The sequence below is a fragment of the Crocodylus siamensis genome, chromosome 9, assembly GCF_052110815.1.
Source record: "Crocodylus siamensis isolate JL-2025a chromosome 9, ASM5211081v1, whole genome shotgun sequence".
Lineage (NCBI taxonomy): Eukaryota > Metazoa > Chordata > Crocodylia > Crocodylidae > Crocodylus > Crocodylus siamensis.
This window is the reverse complement of record NC_143403.1, coordinates 66,237,830-66,260,746: the sequence shown is the minus strand read 5'-3', so window position 1 is coordinate 66,260,746 and position 22,917 is coordinate 66,237,830. Positions and strand designations below refer to the sequence as shown.

Genomic DNA, 22,917 nt, shown 5'->3' with positions numbered 1-22,917 from the left:
ATATCGGATCAATATGGCTCGTTAAAAATTGGCCATGGGCATCAGCCCAAAAAATCTCTATTGGTGCACCCCTAGTTTTACCATTACACAATATATCTACTCAGCCGTGTGCATCTATACTGCAGCCAGCGTACACATAAGGAAGCGTATTTCAAATACGCTCCCTGGGTAATGATAGTATGCCAGCACAGATGTCAGCATAGACTAATGAAGAACTGCAATTCCCATGACTGTTTGGTGAAAGCTGCTTCCAATTTGAGTTTTAATTTCACAAGAAGGCGGGCAAAGACCACTTTCTCCTGAGCTATAGGGCTGCTGTAAAGCTGATGCAAGGAGGTCAGCATACTATCCAGTTTTATTGTGAGGACTACTGTTTCACACCAATTTACAAAACATGGGTACAGTAGCAGCGCAGTACATAGGGCACGGGGAGAACTTTGTTTCACCATATTCTGTGCATTAACAGCCAGATAACGTTAACTAGTCCCTGCTCAAGTTTTTCAACCATTATTCACTGCGTATTTTAGATTTGCTAGTACCTTGAATGAGTCTTTATAAACAGCATTTACCCTCAACACATAGGTTTTTTCCAATTTTTGGTTCATTCTCTACAGCATCATGTCTTGCATTGGCCTTAGAGGAAGCCACAGACAGAGGTATATGCAGTTAACTCATATAAGCAACAGCAAAAAGCAACAAAAAAATGTCAAGTACTATAATGACGCTGTATCGCTATTTTGACTGCTCATATGAAACTCATTATAACCTCTCCTTCCTAAAAAGCTTGTCTCCATTAACACAGTCTGTCTTGCATGGAAGACCACTTATTAAGGTTACTTGCTTTAATCTTTTCAAAGGGCAAATTTAAAACACCAAGAATAAATAAATAATTTCATGCATCAATAAGCAAAGATCCAGCGTGAAACTGAAACTTGTTTGGCAAGATCCAGCCCCAAGCAACTCTTTACAACAGAGCCAAATAGTATTTCCATTATAAATCCCTAACAGACCCAAAAACTATAGCTGCAATAACCAGCACTGATATAATTAAATAATTCATGTCAGAGACTGGTATAAAGCAGAGAGATTGATGGGTCCTTATGATAAACAGAGACTGATGAGGGCTTTGTAATAGGTTTCCCTTAACTAAAAATCCTTCTTTAGACAAGGCAGTTGTTTACGTGCATACCTGCAAAGAGTAGAGAGCAGGTGTTTTGCATTTTGCAGAAGAGCTGCCAAAAATATATGAACCCTGGAGAAATGCAATATATCCACAATGATAATGCAAGCATCCAGTCTCCCAAGCACAAGAAAGCTATTCTTCATGTGTTTGGATCGCATCCTCATACACAAATTAAGATTTACACATTGCTGCTACTATTTTTCTTCATTTAGAGAAAAATAAGTAAGCTTTAAATGCTATGTGATATACTGTGCATCTAAGCATGCACTTGTTTTAAATGCAAAAGGTATCAGACCAGTCAAACGCTTAGGAATGTCCATTAGAGCAACTCCTGTGAGATCTTTCTGGTACACTGAACAATCTGAAGAGTGAACATAACCAAAATTTTAAAATTGTACACTTCAAGGTATTTCACTAATTAGGTATAGTGCTCAGTCATGAAGTTAATTGATTAATCATACTTCTGTGAATGGAGTGGAAATATTAAAAGATAAGACTTGGAGAAAGAATCAGCTAAGCCTTCGAGTCACGAAGAGACCGTATCCCTTTGATGAGAAGTGCCAGATTAATCTTCATAAATGGTCATAATTACTTGTGCCTGGGGCTCAGCCAAGTCATTCCAAATAAAAATTAAATTATACAACTGATTGCATGTTCCATCTCCTCTCCAGAGTGTTAGAACAACCATAGCCTTGCAATTACAAGCAGGCATTTACTGTTTACATGTTACAATACAGAGAGCATCCTTACTACAACTGCGCAGGAAAGAAACAGCCAATAAATACGGTTACATTACTCACATTTCTGAAAAGCGAATGTAACATTTTGCAAGTGCAAACCTTTACGGGTTCTTCTAGGAAAGAGAATCAGGCTTCTTTCTAGTCACTGTAACTGGACCTTCTTTGCCAAAGTGTTAAAGCCAACGTTACATCTGTAGTTTCTTTTGTTTTATCTGCAAAGTTACTCTCTTCTTAAGAGACCTTGGTTTTAATTAGGTCACTTTCATAATGCTTAGAAATTTCATGCAAAGCATTTCAAGCCTGATAACTGAGAAGAGGAAGAAAAGGAAAGGAGTCCTCTTCTGGAGTTTTCTGCCCTTGTCCTTGTCACTTGCAAAGTTGACAGTCAAGGGTTCACCGGAGGAAAACAACAATTAAAAGCACAGAAGCCAAGCTTCTGTGTCAGCCTCTTCTTCATACCCCCTGGCAAACGTAAAAGCACTCTTGAAAGAAAAGTGGAAGCCAGTATCGATACAACAGTAATAGCAACAGTAACGCCCGCTTTTCTGCGGCTGTACGTAGTTTGAAGTGCAAAACAGTATACCAAGGAATCCAGCACCACAGATGCATCTCCTCTGTGCTCCTTGCTAGAACAGTCCTTTTGAATGGGAGAGGTCTACAGAAGTAGTTCCTTGAACGGCTACATGATTCTCCTCCAGCTTACACCATCTTTGCTAAGCACAGTAATCTCTCCCACGCTGGCTTCAAATAGGATGCTCCACACACAAGGTATGAAACAGAAACATTAGCCAAGAAGGGATATTTACTGGTTTTGCTTACATGGGGTGCAGTGCTTATATTCAGGATTTATTCACATCTTAAACCACACTCCATAGCTAGAATTTTACATGCAATGTGTGTGGCATCACCTTAAATTAGCCTTTTACTAAGACAACAAATAAGAAGTTACTCCAGTACTTACCCGATTCCAAGATACATTCTATTAATTGGCCAACTTAATAGATTTTCAAGATGCATTTGGGAAAATAAAGACCAAAGAAGCAGGATATCTGCAGTGTAATTTTATTCACTTAGGAACAAAGGGTCAAGTCACAGCATCATAATTCATTTTGTTTTGTAAACTCATTAAAGAAACAGTCTAAGTACAAAAATGACCACTGTAAGAGTTTAAAACGCAGATGCCCATGGAAACCAGGGGTTCAACACATGAATGAAATGTTGGTTTTTCGTTTTTTCTGTGTAAATTTTTGCTAAGTATTGCTTTCCATACTTTCTGCACATGTAGTCTTAAATACAGCAGGGCAGAGCAATCGAGAGTTGATCAGGCTGAAAAGTAAAAGCAACTTTTACACTGCTGCAGGAATGTGTTGCTGGAAGATATTAGCCCTACAGTGCATTAGCTAGAAGAAGATGTGTTAGACACCAAGACCGGGCAGAAAAAGACACCCAATTAGTATTGCACGTTCATCTACTAAGAGGCCTAATGAAATTCAGGTCTTAATCCTTTCTTCCTTTACTCAAATATATAAAGTCCCCATAAAGGAGAACTGATGGAGAACTGACAGAGAAGTCGCCAATTCAAAGAACACATTTTTAAAATGCTCCAATAGGTTTGTCACCAATCTAAAAAAATAAATAAATAAAACAATTTCTGGAGCAAAACCCAATTCAGTCCCAACAACTGCTTAACATGAACCAAAAATCATAGCAGCTATTGACAAGCTACTATATCCTACACAGACCGTCAAGATCATCCAATGCTGAAAATTAAAGCTTGGACTTAAACCTTTTATCATTTGCAATGAAAGGCCAATTATGGGCATGTTCTGTCCCTTTTCATCCACACGAGTCCTACCGAGCTCAGTTTGTCTCCATTTATTCTGAATTTCACCTACAAATTTTAGCCTTTCTTCGAAAACCAGAAAAGCTGCTTTCTTACTAATTCAGCCAGCCTCTTCACATGATAACCACATCTGAAAGAAATAGAGAAGTGTGTGGCAGCAGGTGCCTTCAACACAAGCTAGGACCTGTGGAAGACATTTTCCTACAGGATCCATCTTCCTTCATTGAGCAATGTTCTTCAATTAAGACACATGACCTTTAAATGATGACTCCATTATTCGTCTCTGACTAGTCACATTCAGTTTCCGAAGTTTAAGTGTCCCAACTTGTAAGAATTAAGTAAACATCTGAAGATTTTAAACAGAGCCTTGAATGCCTAAAGTTAATGCACTTCCAAGATTTGTATTTGCCCTATAGCAGGGCATAGTGCAAGAAGTGAGCCCCGCCAACATAAGGCACTTACCTACATGACATGGGAAAGGGGCAGGAACGAGAACTCATGTAACATGCAAATTTAAAGGAAAAAGTCCCACTGGAGAACAGCTTAAGATCTTGCAGACTCACTGCGCTGCCAGTCTATTGTGTTGGTCTACAACTGCTCTTCTATTTCAGATAATGTCAGGTCCTCCCATTGGCAGTCACTCCATTAGTCCTCATTCTTTGATGGTCATATTTCACAGAAACAATAAGGAAAAGCAGGAGGGTTACTCCTTGGATAGCCGCCAGCATGAAAAAGTAATAGTTCAAGTAGCAGCCATTAATGTTACCTAGAAAGAATTGAGAGAAACAGGTACACACGGGAAGTATACAAATAAAAAAAAGTGTCAGTCCTTTAAAAACTGTCTCTGCAAAGGCACAGGAAAAACCACACACAAGTCATATGCGCATCAGATAAATCTCAATCTCCCCGCCCCGATATCTGCATATTAAATCGGCAATAAAAGTGACATTTATAAGGAAAATACACAGGCCCGACAGGCATGAGGAACGTATGCTATATATTTTGACTTTGTGCTTTTACCTCTTGAAGTCAACAAAGTCTCTGAGGAAATACAGACCCCCCTTTCCCTATGATTTCCCTGAAGCAGGCCCTGTTAGCACTACAAGAAATAGGCTTTTGTGGCCCAATATGTACATGCATAACAGACAAGAGGGAGCTATGTAATAAAACTCTTCCAGAGGAGGAGAAAAGCAAATGCTAGGTAGAAGCATTTAAATAATACACATATGCAAGCCTTTTCAGACCCTTTCTTCAAATGACACGATTTAGCTCTAAGAGTTGAGTTAAATGTAAAAAAGTTAATTATTTTAATACATGGAGACCACCATTAAGAGCTGCCTTGCTTAAAAAGGAAAAATTACCCCCAATGGAAACTATACAAACCACATCTGTGGTCTTTGCATTACTGTCAGAAAATTTTACATTTAATATATTTTTAATTTCAAGTCTAAAGGTCCAACTTGTGTCAAAACTCCCCCCCCAAAATACTAATACAAATATTCTTCTCCATGGATGTACATGAGGCATCAGAAACTGGCAACTCAAATTTCACTCTTCTGCTAAGTCTGGAGTTTTAAAACAAGCTCTATATTGGAATGTGCTTAGATTTAAGGCACATCAGTGGAACAAGGATAGACAGCTGTGCAAGGTGATTCTCAACAACAAGGACCAAATATAAGTTGGCCTCCACTATCCAACATATTCACAACTTTGTGGCCAAAGGAACTGTACCACTAAAGAGGTCAGTGAGGAACATTGTGGACCCTTTGCCCCAACTTTTTTTCCCTACACCTGAAATTCCATAGTCAAACTATCATTTCTGTAAATTACTTTTACCTTGTTGAACCATTTTTAATGCAACTTGCAGTCAATTTGCATATTAGGTGTAAAGAATGAGAGATTTATAAGTGGTTTCACTTGTGCTTTGGATAGTCTAAAAAGTTTTTTTGCTCCAATACATTTTCCAAATAAGCTTCTATAAATAATCCTTGGACTGCAGATTATTCAAAATCTAAATAATACGTGTCACCAGCCATACAATCTCTTTTGGGAACTTAATCAGATGAGTAACTGAGAATCAAATCAAAGACGTGAATTAATATTCAAATTTCAGGGTTCACTTACTTTGCACATTCTCCAATATTCAACTAACACTGACAAGATAAAACAAACCACAAGCCAAAAAACATTCAGTAGGATGTTTATGGAAAACAAACAGAGCAAATGGGTGTAAAAGCTTGTACAGGCATTGCCAGAAGTTCTGCTGGACGTGGCCACCTCTGGCCCTTAATAATATATACAAAAAAACTGAACTGGTGAACCTATAAGAAAGAATTAGTTCCATTTCCTCCCCTTCAAAAACACATCCACCACAGGCTTCAGCCATCCTTTCCAAGGCATGAATGTGAAAACTACAGATCATTCACCCCTAGCATTACATTTTTTTCAAGGACCCCATAAGGCTTTGATTTAAAATCTTGTGTTTTGCAGCTTCATTTAGGGGGCTAAAGTAAGATTTTTCAAATTCTGTTTATATGCAACCAATTCTTTTTCTGACAATTGTTTCAGCCTCAGCTAATGTTAGGCGGTGCCTGCATGTCTGGAGGTCTAGCTCTCTCTTCCTTTCTAAGCCAAAGGGGAAAATAAAGATGTACAAAAAAACAAATGCCATCATAAAAACAAAGTTAAACAGTATTTATTCATGTAAAGCCAAGACTCAAAATCCCTCTCAACCTGGTCTCAAAACAAAAAGTTAGGAATTCATCCAACTATGTGGAACTTTCTGATTCAATTCACCTCTGACACTCCCCAAACTGGTTTTAAACTAGTGATTTGTGGCACATTAAATAATTCTAAATTAAGAGAGATCACTGGTTAAACATTATCCCTCTGTTAAGAAATGAGCTCTTACTATTGCTGCATTTCCAAGAACAATACACTCTGGCTCACTGCCAGCATGCCACATGAGCCACAGCCAATTGGACCGTTATGGTTATCCTAACGGGTAGAGGGGGAATGCAAAAATAGTGAGGCGTACATCAATTCTTACAAGCTGCGCATGCATGTAGTGTTGAGATTAAATTACTTTAAATTACCGAAACTTAAGATTCAATTAAATTAATTTATAATAAAAAGCAATAAAAGCAACATCAGTCTTCCCCTGACATTTAAAATACAATATGCATTTGAATCTCCATTTGAAGAGAAGTGTTTTAAAAAGTAGTAATTTTCCTTTATGAGATGGGATGTTAAAACTCCATGAAATCTCAGTTTTTAGCATAGAAATAATTTCAGTGTACCAATCAACACTTAAGTGCCAGCAGACAGTAAGCTCTATTGCTATAAACTAGAAGCAGTGGGAGAAAGCAAAAGGCAACAAGAGTTAATGCCCTAGTATATTGCTGCATTTCCTTAAATTTATGCTCCAGTATTTAATGAAAAGCTTATTCATTCATAAAGCTTCATTCTCACGTCTGATGGTCCCTAGAAGATGGATTATTTTCTACAATAAAGTGTTGGCAAACTTAGTGAATTTCACGTTGGAAAGAGTACTCAAACAGTGCAAAAAGCACAAAATAGCAATAGAAAAAATCCTATTTATACATTAGAAACTTGAAAGGGCAGCAGTGCAAGATACCACAAACCAAAGCCACCTGCTGTATGCCTCAATCTCGACTCAGAGGCAATGCCACAGAGTAAAGGAGGATCAAGCTACGCAGGCGCTATTTAGGGCCAAGAATGGTCGGGTTATCTGGTCACATGGACATCTGTCCAACAGAATACAAAACGAACTCAGCATCTTATTCTGCACGGGTGACCAAAGAACCACCTAAGGGCAACACATTTACAGTCCTAAAATAATCTAGCAGACCTCTGTGGATTATTACGCAGGGGAAATGCATCATTGATTTTTCTCAGACTGGTTTATCACAGCTTAAAGGAAAACCTAGGCTGAATCATGATGGACAAGGTACAAAAAAAGCCACAAGGCTTCCAATTTAAGGTGCCAAGAATAACAAATGTTATTTTGTGCCAAATTACTCTTCCCCACTATTTTAGGGCATAGCAGCTACATCAACCCATATGGTATTATATCAAAACTAAATGTGTCCCTATTGTGCAGCTGAAGAAACTCCCATTTTTCAGTATTCTAAATTTGTTTTAGTGAAGGCATCTAAATAACAAAAGGTTAACCTTTTTGCCAACAGTTTTTGAAGGGAAAAAAATAAAAGATGTCAAGTTACGGTATTAACAGTATTAAGTTTAGATGGCATCCAATCTACCTAAAGGGTAAATCCAACATACAATGCAGGCAGCATTTTTAGACAGTAAATGCACTAAGCAAACACTGATGTTCCTGGAAGCTTTACCCATACATTTCTTTCTGGAAAAAGTCAAGCCACTGAAGTCTGTAAAGGATTTTATGAAATTCCCAAGGTGCCACCTACTGGTGCCAACGATTATGTTTCATTTCAACTGATAGCAGGACTTAGGCTAGGCTGTAAAAGAGCATAAAACTGAGAGCAAATGCAAATTTAAATCTTATGGTCATTGCTGAAGTACCTTGGAAACTGAAATCCCACGTAACTGCTCTGCAGTCGATAGCTGGGTATTTTGCTTTATTCCTGGGATACATGTACACAACTTGGGAATGCAAAATATTTCTTTCAACTGCACCTATTAAACATCTCCTAGATACCCCCAAGAACAATACCCCCAGATGGACAAGTGAGGGAAGCAGTAACAGAGCTAAACAGACGTGAATCAACTCTTAGGAACACTGACATCTATATGTAGAGACCTATCTAATTCACGGGGGCTGCCCTCTGATCTTGTGGGCAGAACATAGGCCTGGCAGCCATTTTGCAAGTGGAGAGCAGCCCCCCCTCCCCCCCACCACAACTGACTGGCAAGGTGCTCTGGTGACCGCACCCCTTGCTACTGACCGACTGCAGGGTCTGCCTGTCATGTGGCCCCTCCTGGTGCTGCCGATTCGTGGAGAGAGGTAGGGCCACGTGACAGGCAACCCTCTCAGCCAGAGGCAAGGGGTGCAATGGGGGAGGGAGGGGGGTTGGCAGCAATCTTGGGCCATCTCCCCTCCTCCGGGGAGCCAGTGTTTTATTCTCGGCAAGTCCCACCCCCGCTGCAGACTTTACCGATTGTACAGGTATTGTCCAGACTGCACAGAATCTGCAAAATTGCAAATTTGGTACAACCCTATTTATAAGTTCTAATACCGCCATTACAACAACATATCTCCAATTATATCAATATCCAACTTGAAATTTTCTTTGCCACGTTAACATTCTGATCTACGAATTCAAGCACTTTCCAAGCTATTTCCAATCCTTGAAGTGTAATTCTTTCTAATGAATTGTTCTCTTCTATTTCAACATCCTCCAATATGCTGAAAATAACTTACCAAAATCTGTATGATTACTCATCCAGCCAATTGCTTTAACAGACACCAATGCCAGCAGTCCTGAGCCAACAAATGACCCAATCCCAGAGAAGAAAAAGAAGAGCCCCATAATGGCACTTTGCATTGATTTGGGAGCAGCGGAATATGCAAATTCTAGACCTGTATGCAAAGAGAAAAGAGGGAGGTGGAGGGACAGGATATCAAATCTTTAATAAATGAAAGCGCTTTGTTACTAATCTGAGGTGCCTGCTAATGACACCATTTAAGAACAAGGACTGACATTTCAGGGGCCATAAGGGATTAAGACACCTAAAACCCATTGATTTCCAATGACATTATTTTACTTCCTTAGGTTCCTTTGAACATTCTGAGTTTAAACAACATAAGAGTTATAGCAATCCATTAAATACCAAGTAACGTTTGATACTTTTATTTTTCTCCAATTCAATAACTGCCATGGTAGTGATTTTTACTTGTACAACACTTTTCTCATGTTAGCAAGATCTTTTAAAAACATTGCCTGAAGAAGGTCACACATTTCTGGAACTGACCTGTAAAATAAGAGTCAACCGAGATGCAATTCAAGTCCTGCACACTGAAGTCAGTTCATACAGGGAGTTTACACTACATTATTGTATTGTGCAAACTAGTTTCAGGTAGCCTCTGGACAGAGCACCAAACAGTACTTAAGGATCACATCTCTCCCGGCCCCGCTGGCTCCGGGCGCCAGCACCCGGCTCCTGTCCGATGGCAGGCAGATCAGGGACCCGCCAGCACCTCCCGGAGGGCTGAGCCGGAGTCCTCCCAGAGGTGCGCTCCTCCAATCTGCCTACCAGCTGACAGGTGCTGGGTGCTGCCATCGGCAGCACCGATCCTCTCGGCGCTGGGTGCAGGCTGTGTCCAGTACTGGTCTGTCATCTGGCAGGCAGACTGGGGGCCCACACCCCTGGGAGGACTCTGGCACAGCCCGCACAGCCCTCCTAGGGGTGCAGGGAGCTGCCGATCTGCCTACTGGATGACAGGAGGCCGGCGCTGCCAGATGGGACCAGCGCTGAAGTCAGTAAGCCTGGTTTTCAAACCTGAAACGTTTTGAGCTCCCTTGTTTCGTTTCAAAGCTGTTTCAAAGGCTTTTGTTTCGTTTTGATTTTGCTATTTCAAGCTCGAAAGGCATTGAAACAGCTTTGAAATGAAAAGCCAGGTGAAATTTTGCACACTCCTGCTAACGAAGATGTCTTGCTCCGAAGTAACCCACAGTGGTGTTTTTACTCGTATGAACTCTCACAGAGTAGTCCGAGTTAGCAAGACCCAGACTCCGTCATTTGGTTTCCATTCTCTGATCCAGGCATATTGCTGTTGAGTTCGTGGCTGCAATGTAGCTGTATCAGTTTTGCATTTCTGGGTACGTGTACGTTTTCATTGCAACTTAAGGCACAGGGATGTAAAATCTGTATGCAAGCCAACTGCCTGTGTCATCTCTCCCTCCAGTCTGGAGGTGGGAGATCGTTAATCTTTCTTAAGTCTCCCCCCACTGAAGCTTAACAGACAAACAATGTTTACAAAATAGTGAGATTAACTGGAAAAACAGACCCAGGCTACAGAGCTTAAATCCCACCAGGAAATATTGGAACAGGCCCAATCCTGAATGTGCTTAACTGTATAGTAAGTGAAGTCATACAGAAACCAATGGGCATTTGTACTCACGTTTGCACTACAGCATTGGGAGCTTTTAAAAGTGCTCGGTGCTGTGGCACATGCATTTGTACAAATGGTGATATGCATATCAGTGCTGAGAAAATGGCAGTGGCATGCTTTTGAACCAAGACACATGGAAGGTGTTAGTTCAAAAGTGCACCGCCACCATTTTCTCAGCCCTGACATGCATTTCACCATTTACTGAAACGTATGCGACACAGCGCCAAGAACACCAGCTCACAAGTGGAGCAGACTCAATTAATCTGTTGGATCTCCGACACTTCACAGCAGACAAATGCGTATAAATGCCCAATGAGGCTACTCACAGGGCTAGTCGCATACTGGCATACCTCTGCAGAACTGCAGTCAAGATCTGGTCTGCAGATAAAAGGTCAAGAGGTAGATGCTGATGTCTCCAAATCCATATCGAATTGGAACCCTTCAAATCAATTTGGAAACATTTGATGATTTGGACATAAACACAGCTTTAAAACTTTTTTCTACATACCTCTAGGTACCAGGCGGCTCATGAATGCTGCGATGCTGGGGCACATGGAGCATCCCACAGGAGCGTGGGGGTTTCCACAGCACACTCAGCAGCAGACCTGTAAGTGGACCAGAAGCACTTCCGGATCCATAGGAGAGCATGCCAGGGGGCCTCCCTGGCTCAGCGACTGGTGGCTCCTGGGTCTGGGGTGGGGGGGGGGGGGGCACCAGGGTCCCCCCGCAGCTGATCACCGAGCCAAGAGGGTACGGAGGCCCCCTAGCATGCTCCCCAGCAGACCCAGAAGTACTGCCGGTCCACTTCCGGGTTCACTGCCGAGCATGTGGAAGGCCCCCCTGCATGCACTCCTGTGGGACATTTCATGCATCACAGCTTTCACAAGCTGTGCTGGTACATCGAGGTATGTAGGAAAAACATTTAAAGCTGCGTCTATGTCCGAATCAGCATCAAATCTTCAGATTCGGTCGAATCGAATCAGGGACAGCGATCCGAATCAACTAACCAAATCACTGTCCTTGATTCAGGCTGGATCCAAATCCGAATCAAATAGGGCCTGCTTCACGCACCCCTAATATTTAACCTTAGCTGTGCCTGCTGTTTGCTCAGACATGAAGAAGAAAGCACTGTATTCAAAAGCTGGTTTAAGTATATCCCAGCCATTCAATTGGTCCAATAAAAGTTATTGCCCACAAAAATTCTTGCCTCTTGAATCTCTTCAGGACCATCATGGCTACATCACTCAAACGGTTTCATAGTTTCTAGGGTCGGAAGGGACCTGAGCAGATCATCTAGTCCGACCCCCTGCCATGACAGGAAAGAGTACTGGGGTCAAATGACCCCAGCAAGGTGTACATCTAACCTCCTCTTAAAAAACCCCAGGGTAGGAGCTTGCACCACCTCTCTTGGAAGTCGGTTCAGACCCTACCCGCCCTGACTGTGAAGTTGCGCCTCCTGATGTCTAACCTAAACCTATCCTCTGCCAGCTTGTGACCGTTATTCCTGGTCACTCCTGGAAGTGCTCGGGGGAACAGCGACTCCCCCAGTGCCTGCTGATCCCCCCTGACTAGTTTATGACAGGCCACAAGATCCCCCCCCAGCCTTTTCCTGCGGAGGCTGAACAGGTTCAGGTCCCGTAGCCTCTCCTCATAGGGCCTGCCCTGCTGTCCCCTGATCATGCGAGTGGCCTCCTCTGGACCCTCTCGACGCTGTCCACATCCCTCTTGAAGTGCGGCGCCCAGAACTGGATGCAGTACTCCAGCTGCGGCCTGACCAGTGCCGCATAGAGGGGGAGGATCACCTCTTTTGGCCTGCTTGAAATGCATCTGTGGATGCATGACAAGGTACAGTTGGCCTTCGTGACTGCCTCCCCATGTTCATCTTGGAGTCAATGACGACCCCAAGATCCTTTTCTGCCTCCGTGCTGATAAGAGGGGAGTTCCCCAACCTGTAGGTATGGTGCCGGTTGTTCCTCCCGAGGTGCAGCACCTTGCACTTGTCTGTGTTGAAACCCATCCTATTCTCATCCACCCACCTTTGTAACCTGTCTAGGTCTGATTGTAGCCTGTTGCTTCCTTCTAGTGTGCCCAAGTCCCCCCACATCTTAGTGTTATCAGCAAATTTGAACAGGGTGCTTTTTACCCCCTCGTCCAAATCACTGATGAAGATGTTGAGCAGTGCGGGCCCAAGGACCGAGCCCTGCGGAGCCCCACTGCCCACGTCCTTCCAGGTTGAGAAGGACCCATCCACTACCACCCTCTGGGTGCAGCCCTCCAGCCAGTTGGCGACCCATTTGACTGTGTGGGTGTCTACACCACAGCCCCCCAGTTTCTTAATGAGAACGGGGTGAGAGAGTGTCAAAAGCCTTCCGGAAGTCCAGGAAGACGATGTCCACTGCTTCCCCTGCATCTAATGATCTGGTGATCTGATCGTAAAAGGCTACCAGGTTGGTCTGACAGGACCTGCCACTGATGAACCCGTGTTGGTTGCCCCTAAGCATGCAGTTCCCTACTGGCCCCTCCTGGATGTGCGCCAGAATAATTTTCTCGAACAGCTTGTCTCTAAGGTCCTTCTTAACCTTCTCTCTGCAAAAAGAGGCATCATGGTAAACTGAAGTAGGGAAGCCAACTCCATGAAAAAATCCAAATGAAGGAGTATTTGCCGTTTTGACATGAACATAATTTGCCTTATACGCAATGACTTTTCCCTTTAAGGAAAGATGTTAGGCTTCAAGGCATGTGGGTCAACTAGCCAGGTCAGAGAGAACCACAATCACATTTCTCTCTTACTTAAAACTAAATACATTTTAAGTGGGGCAAAAGCAACCTCTCTATGACTGAAGAAGAGTTTGAAGAGCCCTATCCAGAAGTCCAAATAGGGACTCCACTGCACTTTAAAAATCAAGAATGAGACTATCAGCTAAGTTACAAGTCACATGCATGAGGGGAAAAAAAGAATTTTCATTTGCTGTAGGAAATACACTTAGAAAAGGGGCTAAGAGAGGGGAAAAAAAAACGCTAGAAACTTTGGGCCACTAATTGCAATTAGGATATGTCCCATAAATGAACCATTCAGCCAGACACTAAGAATATGCAGCCAGTTGTTTGCATTGGACTATGCTAACATTATAGCTGTTCGTTAAAATGACTGGAGCTGTCAAGTGGCCAAAGTAGCAGAGATTGTCAAGTGACTAGCAATGGTATGAGTTGCACAATTTAAACTGAAATTCACAGGGTAAGGCTCTGTTCTCCTGGTAGAAAAAAGTGTTTATAACGTTTCTCCCTAACCAAAAATGTCTGTTGTGGGGGGGAAAAGAAAACCTAACTGCAATCAGGCAGAACTGGCTTCCAGGCAAGTTTCTCCCAGGAGATCGAATGCTTCCCCAAAGCTCAACTCCTCCCTGAGTGGAGCTCAACCCCTCCCCAGTGCCTTCTGGAGGCTGGAGTCACCCCAGTCTTTAGAAGGTGCAGGAGGCAGCTCCTCCTGCCTCTCCTGTAGACTGGGAAGGGAGAGGGATCAGGAACCTGGCTTAGGGAAGCTATCAGTGCCCAAGTTCATGGATCAGCTGCGTGGCATGCTCAGCAATTTAAAAGCTAGGGAGTCGGGACCCAGGACTAGGGTAGCTGTTCCCAGCCCCTGCCTCACCATGCATCTACCTCCAAAATCACCCTACATGCAACTCATCTGGGAGGCAAACAACATGATTTAAAAACTAGATGGAGAGTTGGGGAGGGCAGGGGTGGGTGGGGAGTGCCTATTTACAGCCTGCCCCTTTCCCAGGCAAGAGAGAGAACAGATCGTCACCTAAGGGGCTTCCTTAAGGGCGGGGTGACTGTGTGTGTCCCCTGACTGGAGAACTATCCAGCCAAGGGCTATAATACATTACACTCCAGCTCCTGAGCTATTTTTTCAAGAGTGAGATTTTTCTCCAACATATTTAACAATAGAAATGAATGGCTGTATCCAGCCTAAAAGGAACCCTGACTGATTTTTTAAACCAGTTCCTTTCATAAAAGAGTATTGGTTTAAACGTTACCTCTGGAAAAAGCCAAAATGGGTACATTGCTACCCTTCTCTGCCACAAAATGATTCATGCTTCTGAACCTGAATAATGTACCTAGTAGCTCTAATATTTAATCTGGCATAAAGAAAACAAAATCTTTTCTTTGCCTTCAGAGAGATTCTTGCCTGCTGGCAGCCATTGATAACAATTTCATGCTACCTCAAACAAGCAGTTTTGAAATTAAACCCTCTAGTTGGTGTTGTCATGTGAGATTATGATTCCCAGCTAAATAAGGGTTCTTTGAGAGGATTGCAGGGAATAATACAAAAGATTAATGCAATGTGTGTCATCTTTTTAAAGCTACCTCAAGTGAAACTAATGTGATTTAATAAAAGTATGCTCAGCTGTACTGTAAACAAAAACAAACTTATGTTTCAGTTCTTAAGATATTTAGTCCTTTCACAAAAAAGTGCTTTCAAGCCACTGCAGCTTTGTAACCATTTCCTTTACCTTTTCAAAGTGAATCCCAAAGTACAAAGAATGCTCCCACCCAATTCAAATATCACGTATCTAGAGTATATACACACACTGTTCAATCCTGAGGTGCCTTCTTACAGTTATTAGTTATTTAATTAGATAAAACGTTGAGAAAATTGAAATAAAGCTTTGTTAAACAGAATGAAAGGGTAATATATAAAGCAATTAAGGGCTGTAGAGAACACCAATTCAAACAGGATTTTGCACATTTCCCCCTAACATTTGGCCAACGAACAGTTTTTGAAGCTGAAAAGCTGTTGCAGCTGCAGCAAGTGCAAGAGACCTACAGTGTACTTGCATAAGGAAACTTAAGGGCCTAGCATAAGCAGGATACATGGCCTTATTTGTTAAAGGTACCAACTCTCTGACAAACTATGCACTTGCTAGTTCTTTCTTGAGAAACTATAATGCCAATGGTTCTGGTCAAAAAGGAGAAAGGAAAGTGTGTACAAGGAACAGACTGCATTCTTTGAAAAGAACACAGATGTTTCCTGCAAGTCACCTGTGAATCCAAATTCAGATTTAGTTCACATGACCCCTAAAAAGTTGCTAAGCAACTACTACTTTACACGCTACTTTCTGTCTGTGAAAGACAGTAAAACTTAAGACTTAAACCTTTACAGTTGAAAAAGCTTTCTAAACGTATGAATTCCAGTGGGTGATTTGGAAGAGTCAGAAACAGCCGTTAGAGTACTAGGTATATACTAACACAGGGTGGTCAACCTGTGGTACAAGTGCCTTGGGCAGCTTCTGTGTCTGTGGTGCAGAGCGGTTGTGGAGAAGGCAGGCAACACAGAGCAAGAGGGCAAGAAGCAGAAAGCAGAGCAGCAGATTGGACAGGGAACTATACTGCACTACCCCACTAGGGCTCTTAAAAAAAAAGTTTATCATAAGTCTCACACCCTTCTGAATTAAAGGAACTATCCCAATTTTACAATTAGTTAGAGGGAGGTGAAGCCAATTTACTGTGACAGGCCAGGTCTGTTAGCTGGTGCTTTAACCACCTGACAACTCCGCTTTGTATTAAAGTTGTTTTCCTCCAGCCAAGTGGTCCTCAACCTCTGTAGACTCAAGGCTCCCCTTGGAAAATCCCAGTTCTTAGTTTTCACTTGTTTTTTTGACTACAGAAAAAAAAACAAACAAACACCCCAAAAAACCAAATCTTCTGTTGCAAAGAACTCAAACAATCACAACAGGTCATAATGTTTTTAACACTATGGATTCTCATTTGAAATCTCTGGGCTTAATCTTCCGAATCATGTCTGCAAACTGAACACGCTACATGGCACCCTCAAAAGGATCTCAGTGCGAGCAAGGGTGGCATGGAACCCAGTTTGAGAATCATTGCTCTAGCCCAACACAGTCCCAGACTAGATGAGTAGTTCTGATCTACTAAGTTTTGGGCTCCACAATTCAAAAAGGATGTGGAGAAGCTTGAGAGAGAGTCCAGAGGAGAGCCACGCGCATGATCAGAGGTCAGGAAAGCAGACCTTACGATGACAGGCTGAGAGCCACGGGACTCTTTAGCCTGGAAAAGCACAGGCTCGGGGTGATCTGATGGCCACCTATAAGTTTATCAGGGGTGACCACCAGGATCTGGGGGAACCTTTGTTCACCAGAGCGCCCCAAGGGATGATGAGGTCGAACGGTCACAAACTCCTGCAAGACCGTTTCAGGCTGGACATAAGGAAGAATTTCTTTACTGTCCGAGCCCCCACGGTCTGGAACAGTCTGCCAGCGGAGGTGGTTCAAGCACCTACACTGAACACCTTCAAGAGTAAATTGGATGCTTATCTTGCTGGGATCTTATGACCCCAGCTGACTTCCTGCCCTTTAGGCAGGGGGCTGGACTCGATGACCTCCCGAGGTCCCTTCCAGCCCCAATGTCTATGAAATCTATGAAATAAGGGGAAAAAAAAACAGTAGAGGAATACTTGCATCATCTGAGGAGGACCCCTTATTAACTAAATTCTTAGGTTAAACAAATCTGTAGTCAAACATGAAAACCGTGGGGAAAAAAATGTCATGGAAGTTAAGGAGAAAGTTGCAGTTGGCAAAATGAGTTGAAAGTAACCAACTTGTAGGTAGAAAGCCTAACATGGCAACACATGCTTGAGGGAGCTGAGGGTTGTGAAAACAGAACAGTACTCAGTAGGCAACGGTAGGAATCTGCTGGCTACCGAAGTGGCCTCTGATGCAGTAACTCCAATATTTGAACATGGTGGAACAGTTTCATTAACTTTTGAACTGTAAAAGATGACCACAGACTGTATGTCTGTTGGCCAGTAAGACAATTGTATAACGCTGCTTCACAGCATTTCAGAATACATTTCCCCCCACTTTTCTGCGCTAAAACCCAGACCCACTCACTCAGGAGGCCTTAGCAGCAGTAACATGAAAGCAGGATGGATGGATACGGAAGACTAATGGACTAAGCTCTTCATGGAAACAAACGAGGTATGGGACTGCCCTGTTTCAAGCACCAAGCTGCAGATCTAGCCCATTGATTTGTTCAAGATAGGAAGGGGGGAAAGTAGCTTAATATGCAGAAAACAATGCAGGCAATCTTATCATATGGGAGTGGTTAAAAGGAAGAACTATATTTTATCTTAATTGTACAGGTATTTGAAGGGAAAAAGTTAAATCAATAACTGGCTGTTAATTTAACATTTTATGTTTAGCTCCAAGCAGAAATCCCACAACTGTAACAAAAAAAAAAAAAAAAATTAAAAAAAATTAAAAAATCCTCAACTGGAAGTTTCTCCTAAAGAAAATGTACATAATAAGGCCCTACCATTGAGCAGAGGAGGAGAAAAACAGAGGCAGTTGTTTTGTTTTTAATTATCCACTAATGACTACAATAAAATATTCAACAAGATTCTGAGCATGCACTCATAGGTCTGTGCAAAGGTTAATGCTCAAGCTTCAAATGTGGCCATTCACTGCATTCACTGGCTGGGCTCATACTAAACTCCAGATTGTTCTGAATTTGAGCTGCTGCTACTCATTCATGTCATATTCCTCTCTGCCTCTCTTTAAAAAGAGTAGCAAGGAAGACAACTGTATTTAGGAATTTACTGGAAAAGAGTTAAAAAACAAAAACAAAAAAAACACAAAACCCTGCTCTCTTTAGTAGGATACACTTGTTCTTTCCTTTCCTTCCAGAGATCTTGATTGTGGATTCTAAATAATTTTTCTAACAATTTATCCCATATTCTTTAAAAAAAATCCAAATTTTCCTCAAGTATCTTATCGTGTTTTTTTTATTTAAATAAAAAATGAAGGCTATTAAACTGCATCAGGAGGCATACTTTTTATTTCCTGATGTTGTTGATATTTATTTAAATCTTATTGTCCCTCTATGGCCTTAATATATGCTCAGACCCTACTGAAATACTTATTTTCAACGATTTTGCAAATATAAATAGTAAATGTCCAAACAATTATATGCAGTCTGTTATGGTTGGCGCCAGCATACCCTATGATATTTGAATTCTTTCCCTGAAAATATTTATTATGTACTGGTTGTAAAGTAGTTGAAAACTAAATGGCCAGACAAAAGGCATGTGAAGAGGAAGACTTAGGGAAAAAAAAAATCTTACCTGCTATACTTGCAAATATTTCACTGAAGCCAATCAGCACATATTGAGGAACCTGCCACCACACAGGCAAATCAGCAGCATGATATGTAACATTTCCAATAGTCTGATTAATCGTCTTAACCTTTACCAGTTTAAGCCTGTAGCTTTCTAGAATTCCTAGGAGGCAAAACAGGAAAAGGATTGTTCCCAAATGCAAAAACCGTTTGTTCACATTTCAAAGTATATAGGACCCAGTTGCTGCCTGGCAATTATGCAATAAAAGCTTACAGACTATTAAAGAAAACGTATTTCCTGATATTTTCACATAAAACACAGCACATTCTACTTCTACAACTGTTTCAGGAAATACAGTTCTTCTCCCATAACATGAGGGATTCTATTTTCATTTACCAGCTACGATTACACATATCCTTACTCTGTTTCACATGGATTACTTCGAATATTCTCATACACACTTTTTTTTAAAGCAGTCTCATTGCTATTTCTCTGCAGAGTTGAATTATTGCATCTACAAGCATGAAGGCAGTAAATCAGTAAGCATTTTACTTATCAAAATGATCACTTGTGGGACATTAACACCTTTTACCAGTAAACTACTATACATATGATCATGACTTCTGTTTATTTAGCACCTTTCAACTAAAAAGTTCACCACACCTTGATTTACAAGCTGTACCATACACAGAAATCACTTTACAAAACAATGAAATACAGACTATGAAATAAAGCAAATTGTTCAACAGTGCTCAGCACAATAGGACAATTTAGAGCAGGATGTGACTCTCGTTCAGCTGCATTTTCAAAGGAATTTTGGTAAGCAGTGTGGAGACTGAATTTAGGCCTACTATTACGAAGGATGCATAAACATCTAATTACCACGAGTGACCAAAACTTCTACTTCATGCTTCACCCAGAAGTCACCTTCAGTATTGGAACCCCACAGTCCAACAATTTGGTATAACAGCTCATTACTGATTCAAGAGGAAGAACTGCACCTTCTAAATCATTAAGCCATTTTCAGGCAGTCCATATACAGGCTTCCCACCCCAGGGCTTATCAGGGTCAGCCAGGTTCAGTCTTAAGAGGATCAAAATTGGACTTGATACTTGGTATGATGTATAATCCTAATAAAAAAAAGTCATCCATGTTGCACAGAATATCTGCAACATCATCTATACAGGGGGTAAGCAAAAATGATTAAACTCTGGTAGCCAATTTCTCCCATTCTACTTCCCATTACAAGATAAGTGGATTATTGCTATATATACTGCCAATCACACATGCCCCAAAACACCAAATGCCAAATTAGGTAAACTAGATAGACCTGTGGTGCTCAAACTGTGGTCCCGTGGCCTAGTCCACCGCCCAGATCCTCTGTGGGGGGGGGGGGGCGCAGGGTGGCACGTGTCTGCAGGCCTGATCCAGCATAAGTTTAACACATAGGGTCAGTTTGTGGATACAATCCTAAATGCTGATATAAGTCTACACACCAGAAACTGTAGCATGATTCCATGCATCAGCCAAACTCGCGTATCAGATCTGGTGCAGGGTGACTGTGCGCTGATATGATGATCTGGCCAATGGGGCCATGTCAGCCGGCCCGCGGGGCTCTCCACCAGTCCAGAAATTTGGCTGTGGGGATATGGTGACAGAACTGATTGTTGCAGTTCCGGACCTCTGATTTCTACAACTCCTGTACTATCACACAAGTTTATTCGTTCTTGGTAGTTCAATTCCAGGAAAGAAAAATCACTTAAAGGGCAAGTGCAGAAAAATCAACATACTGTATTACTCCTGAAACTCCTCCAGCACTCTTGCAGCTAACTGCCCCTTTGAACATATTTTAAGATGTTGCCGCTTTCAAAAAGCATACAAAACACACAATGTTTTGATTTCCAGGGTAGGAACTGTTGTGATCTCAGTATCACTACTGCCAAAAATATCATCTCTTCAGGATATCCCGCATATGTTTTTTTAGCTGCACATTTGCCTATTGTAATTTTAGGCATCTTTCACCAACTATCCAAGGATGTTTCAGTGCATCATGCTAGATACTTAGCTGCAAAAATGTAATGTACTTAAAACATTTTTTTTTTTTTTTAAATATAGCAATAGACATTCAAAAGCTCATAATTTAGCACTTAAGTTTCAGAATGTTTTTAAACACTATGCTGCATAATCATTTAAGGCCTTGGTTGAAATTTCATTCTCATATATACAATAGTGTGAAATGACTTTGCTTCAAAGACATATGGTACAACTATGCTATATTCTTCAAGCTATAAGCAACTTTAGCAGATAATAAGCCACCAAGAAGGTACTCCTATTTCTGAAGCTTCTCATTCAGACTACCTTTGCTTAAATTTGTCTGAATATTTTATAAGCCAGTGCCTATCATTCTTTGCTAGGCCATTTTTGAAAGTATAAGCTTTCAAGTTTAAGATTTTTGTAACTATTAAAACGCTAAAGATTAAGTTCTTGCTGTAATTGTTTAAAACTTATAAATGAAGTTGATTTTCCAGTTGAATAACCTTAAATACTGCTGCTCAGAATTTACGATAAAAATGCATGAAGCATGGCAGATGTTCATTAAATCTAATAGGTTGTATTCTCACCCAATTTATAAGATATTTAAAATAATCTAAACAATATAATGAGCAACCTAAACAGTATTAAACTACTGCAAGTCAGACAAGCATGCCAAAATGGAAATAAAGCAAACAAATCATTAAGTTACTTCTAGGGCAGAAAATTTAAGTTATCAGTGTCTTCGTACTGTTCCATATTTTCATCAAGATGTGTCATTAATAGGTGCTTGGGTGGCTATGACCCAGTTTAGGAATCGAATTAGTTTTTATAAGATAAAATGATAAAAACCATCATCGCTCATTCAGGCCAGTTGGGAACTTCTCCCTCTGTGATAATACATGTCATTATTATTTCAGCTCCAGAACTGAAACTGAACTTCTGCTGGGGGAAAAAAAAAAGAATGGCAGGATTTATGGATTACCAAACACCTGGGACAGAAATGAGTACCAAAGGTCATTTGAAAAAGTTCAGTTTTTGCTACCTCGGACCGTTCTGCAACACAAGTATTAGTTCTAAAACAGTATATGGACCAAATAGTAAAGAAAGAAAAGCATTTTGAAATCGGTTAAACATTCTGACAAGTTCTATTCCTGAGACGGAGGAGCAACATTTTTGTCACTGTTGCCCCCTACTGGCAGAGGGGAACATTTGCAATAAAAGAAATAATCTGTATTTTGAGTCATTTAAGTTTAAATGACTTTGCAGACAGAACTTTACTTGCCCACATATAAAAATGACCTTGGCCTAATAAGGTAATTACTTCTCTCATTGAGAGAAGCCTTAATAGCCCTATAAAGTGTCCCCCTTACTAAAATATAGGAGATTACAAGTGCTAAGATTAATTTATTTAACGCTATAATGCTTTATCAATATGTTCATTACACTGATACTAGGTGAAGGCTATAGGTTCTATGAAGCATTGCTCAGAGATGTTCAGTTCCACATCAGCAGTGCTTAACAACTTTAAATCATTCTCAAAAGCAGATGATTTATGATTTTAACAGAGATGCCATCTTTTTCCCTTCATGCTACAGCTAAGCTATTTTACACTACAATAAGTCCCAAACATTAGGGAACATTAAGGCGGGGGTGGGGGGAAGCCAAAGTAGGAGAAAAGTCTTGCTCAGCAATAAGCCAACTTTATTACTTCAACTGAAGGCAAACCGTTTTAAACAGCATTTCAGTGTATTCAATATTTTGAAATCTGATGGACATAGACAAATACTAATTTGATGTAGGCATCCTAGTGTGCCTATGCTTAATTTTTTACTTTAATTTAGTATTAAGGTCAGGTGATATTTCTTT

At 41.1% G+C, this 22,917-nt stretch overlaps 1 protein-coding gene across 1 annotated transcript in view; it reads right to left on the bottom strand.

The window, feature by feature from the left end:
- Positions 1-2,971: 2,971 nt before the first annotated feature.
- SLC15A4 (solute carrier family 15 member 4) overlaps positions 2,972-22,917 on the bottom strand; it is a 42,224-nt gene continuing 22,278 nt past the window's right edge. Inside the window, exons 6-8 of the mRNA XM_090062857.1 lie at positions 19,024-19,179; positions 9,189-9,347; positions 2,972-4,532 (exon numbers count right to left, since the gene is read on the bottom strand). Of these exons, the coding sequence (XP_089918983.1) occupies positions 4,384-4,532; positions 9,189-9,347; positions 19,024-19,179 (464 nt within the window). The 3' untranslated portion in view covers positions 2,972-4,383. The remainder of the gene's footprint in view (positions 4,533-9,188; positions 9,348-19,023; positions 19,180-22,917) is intronic.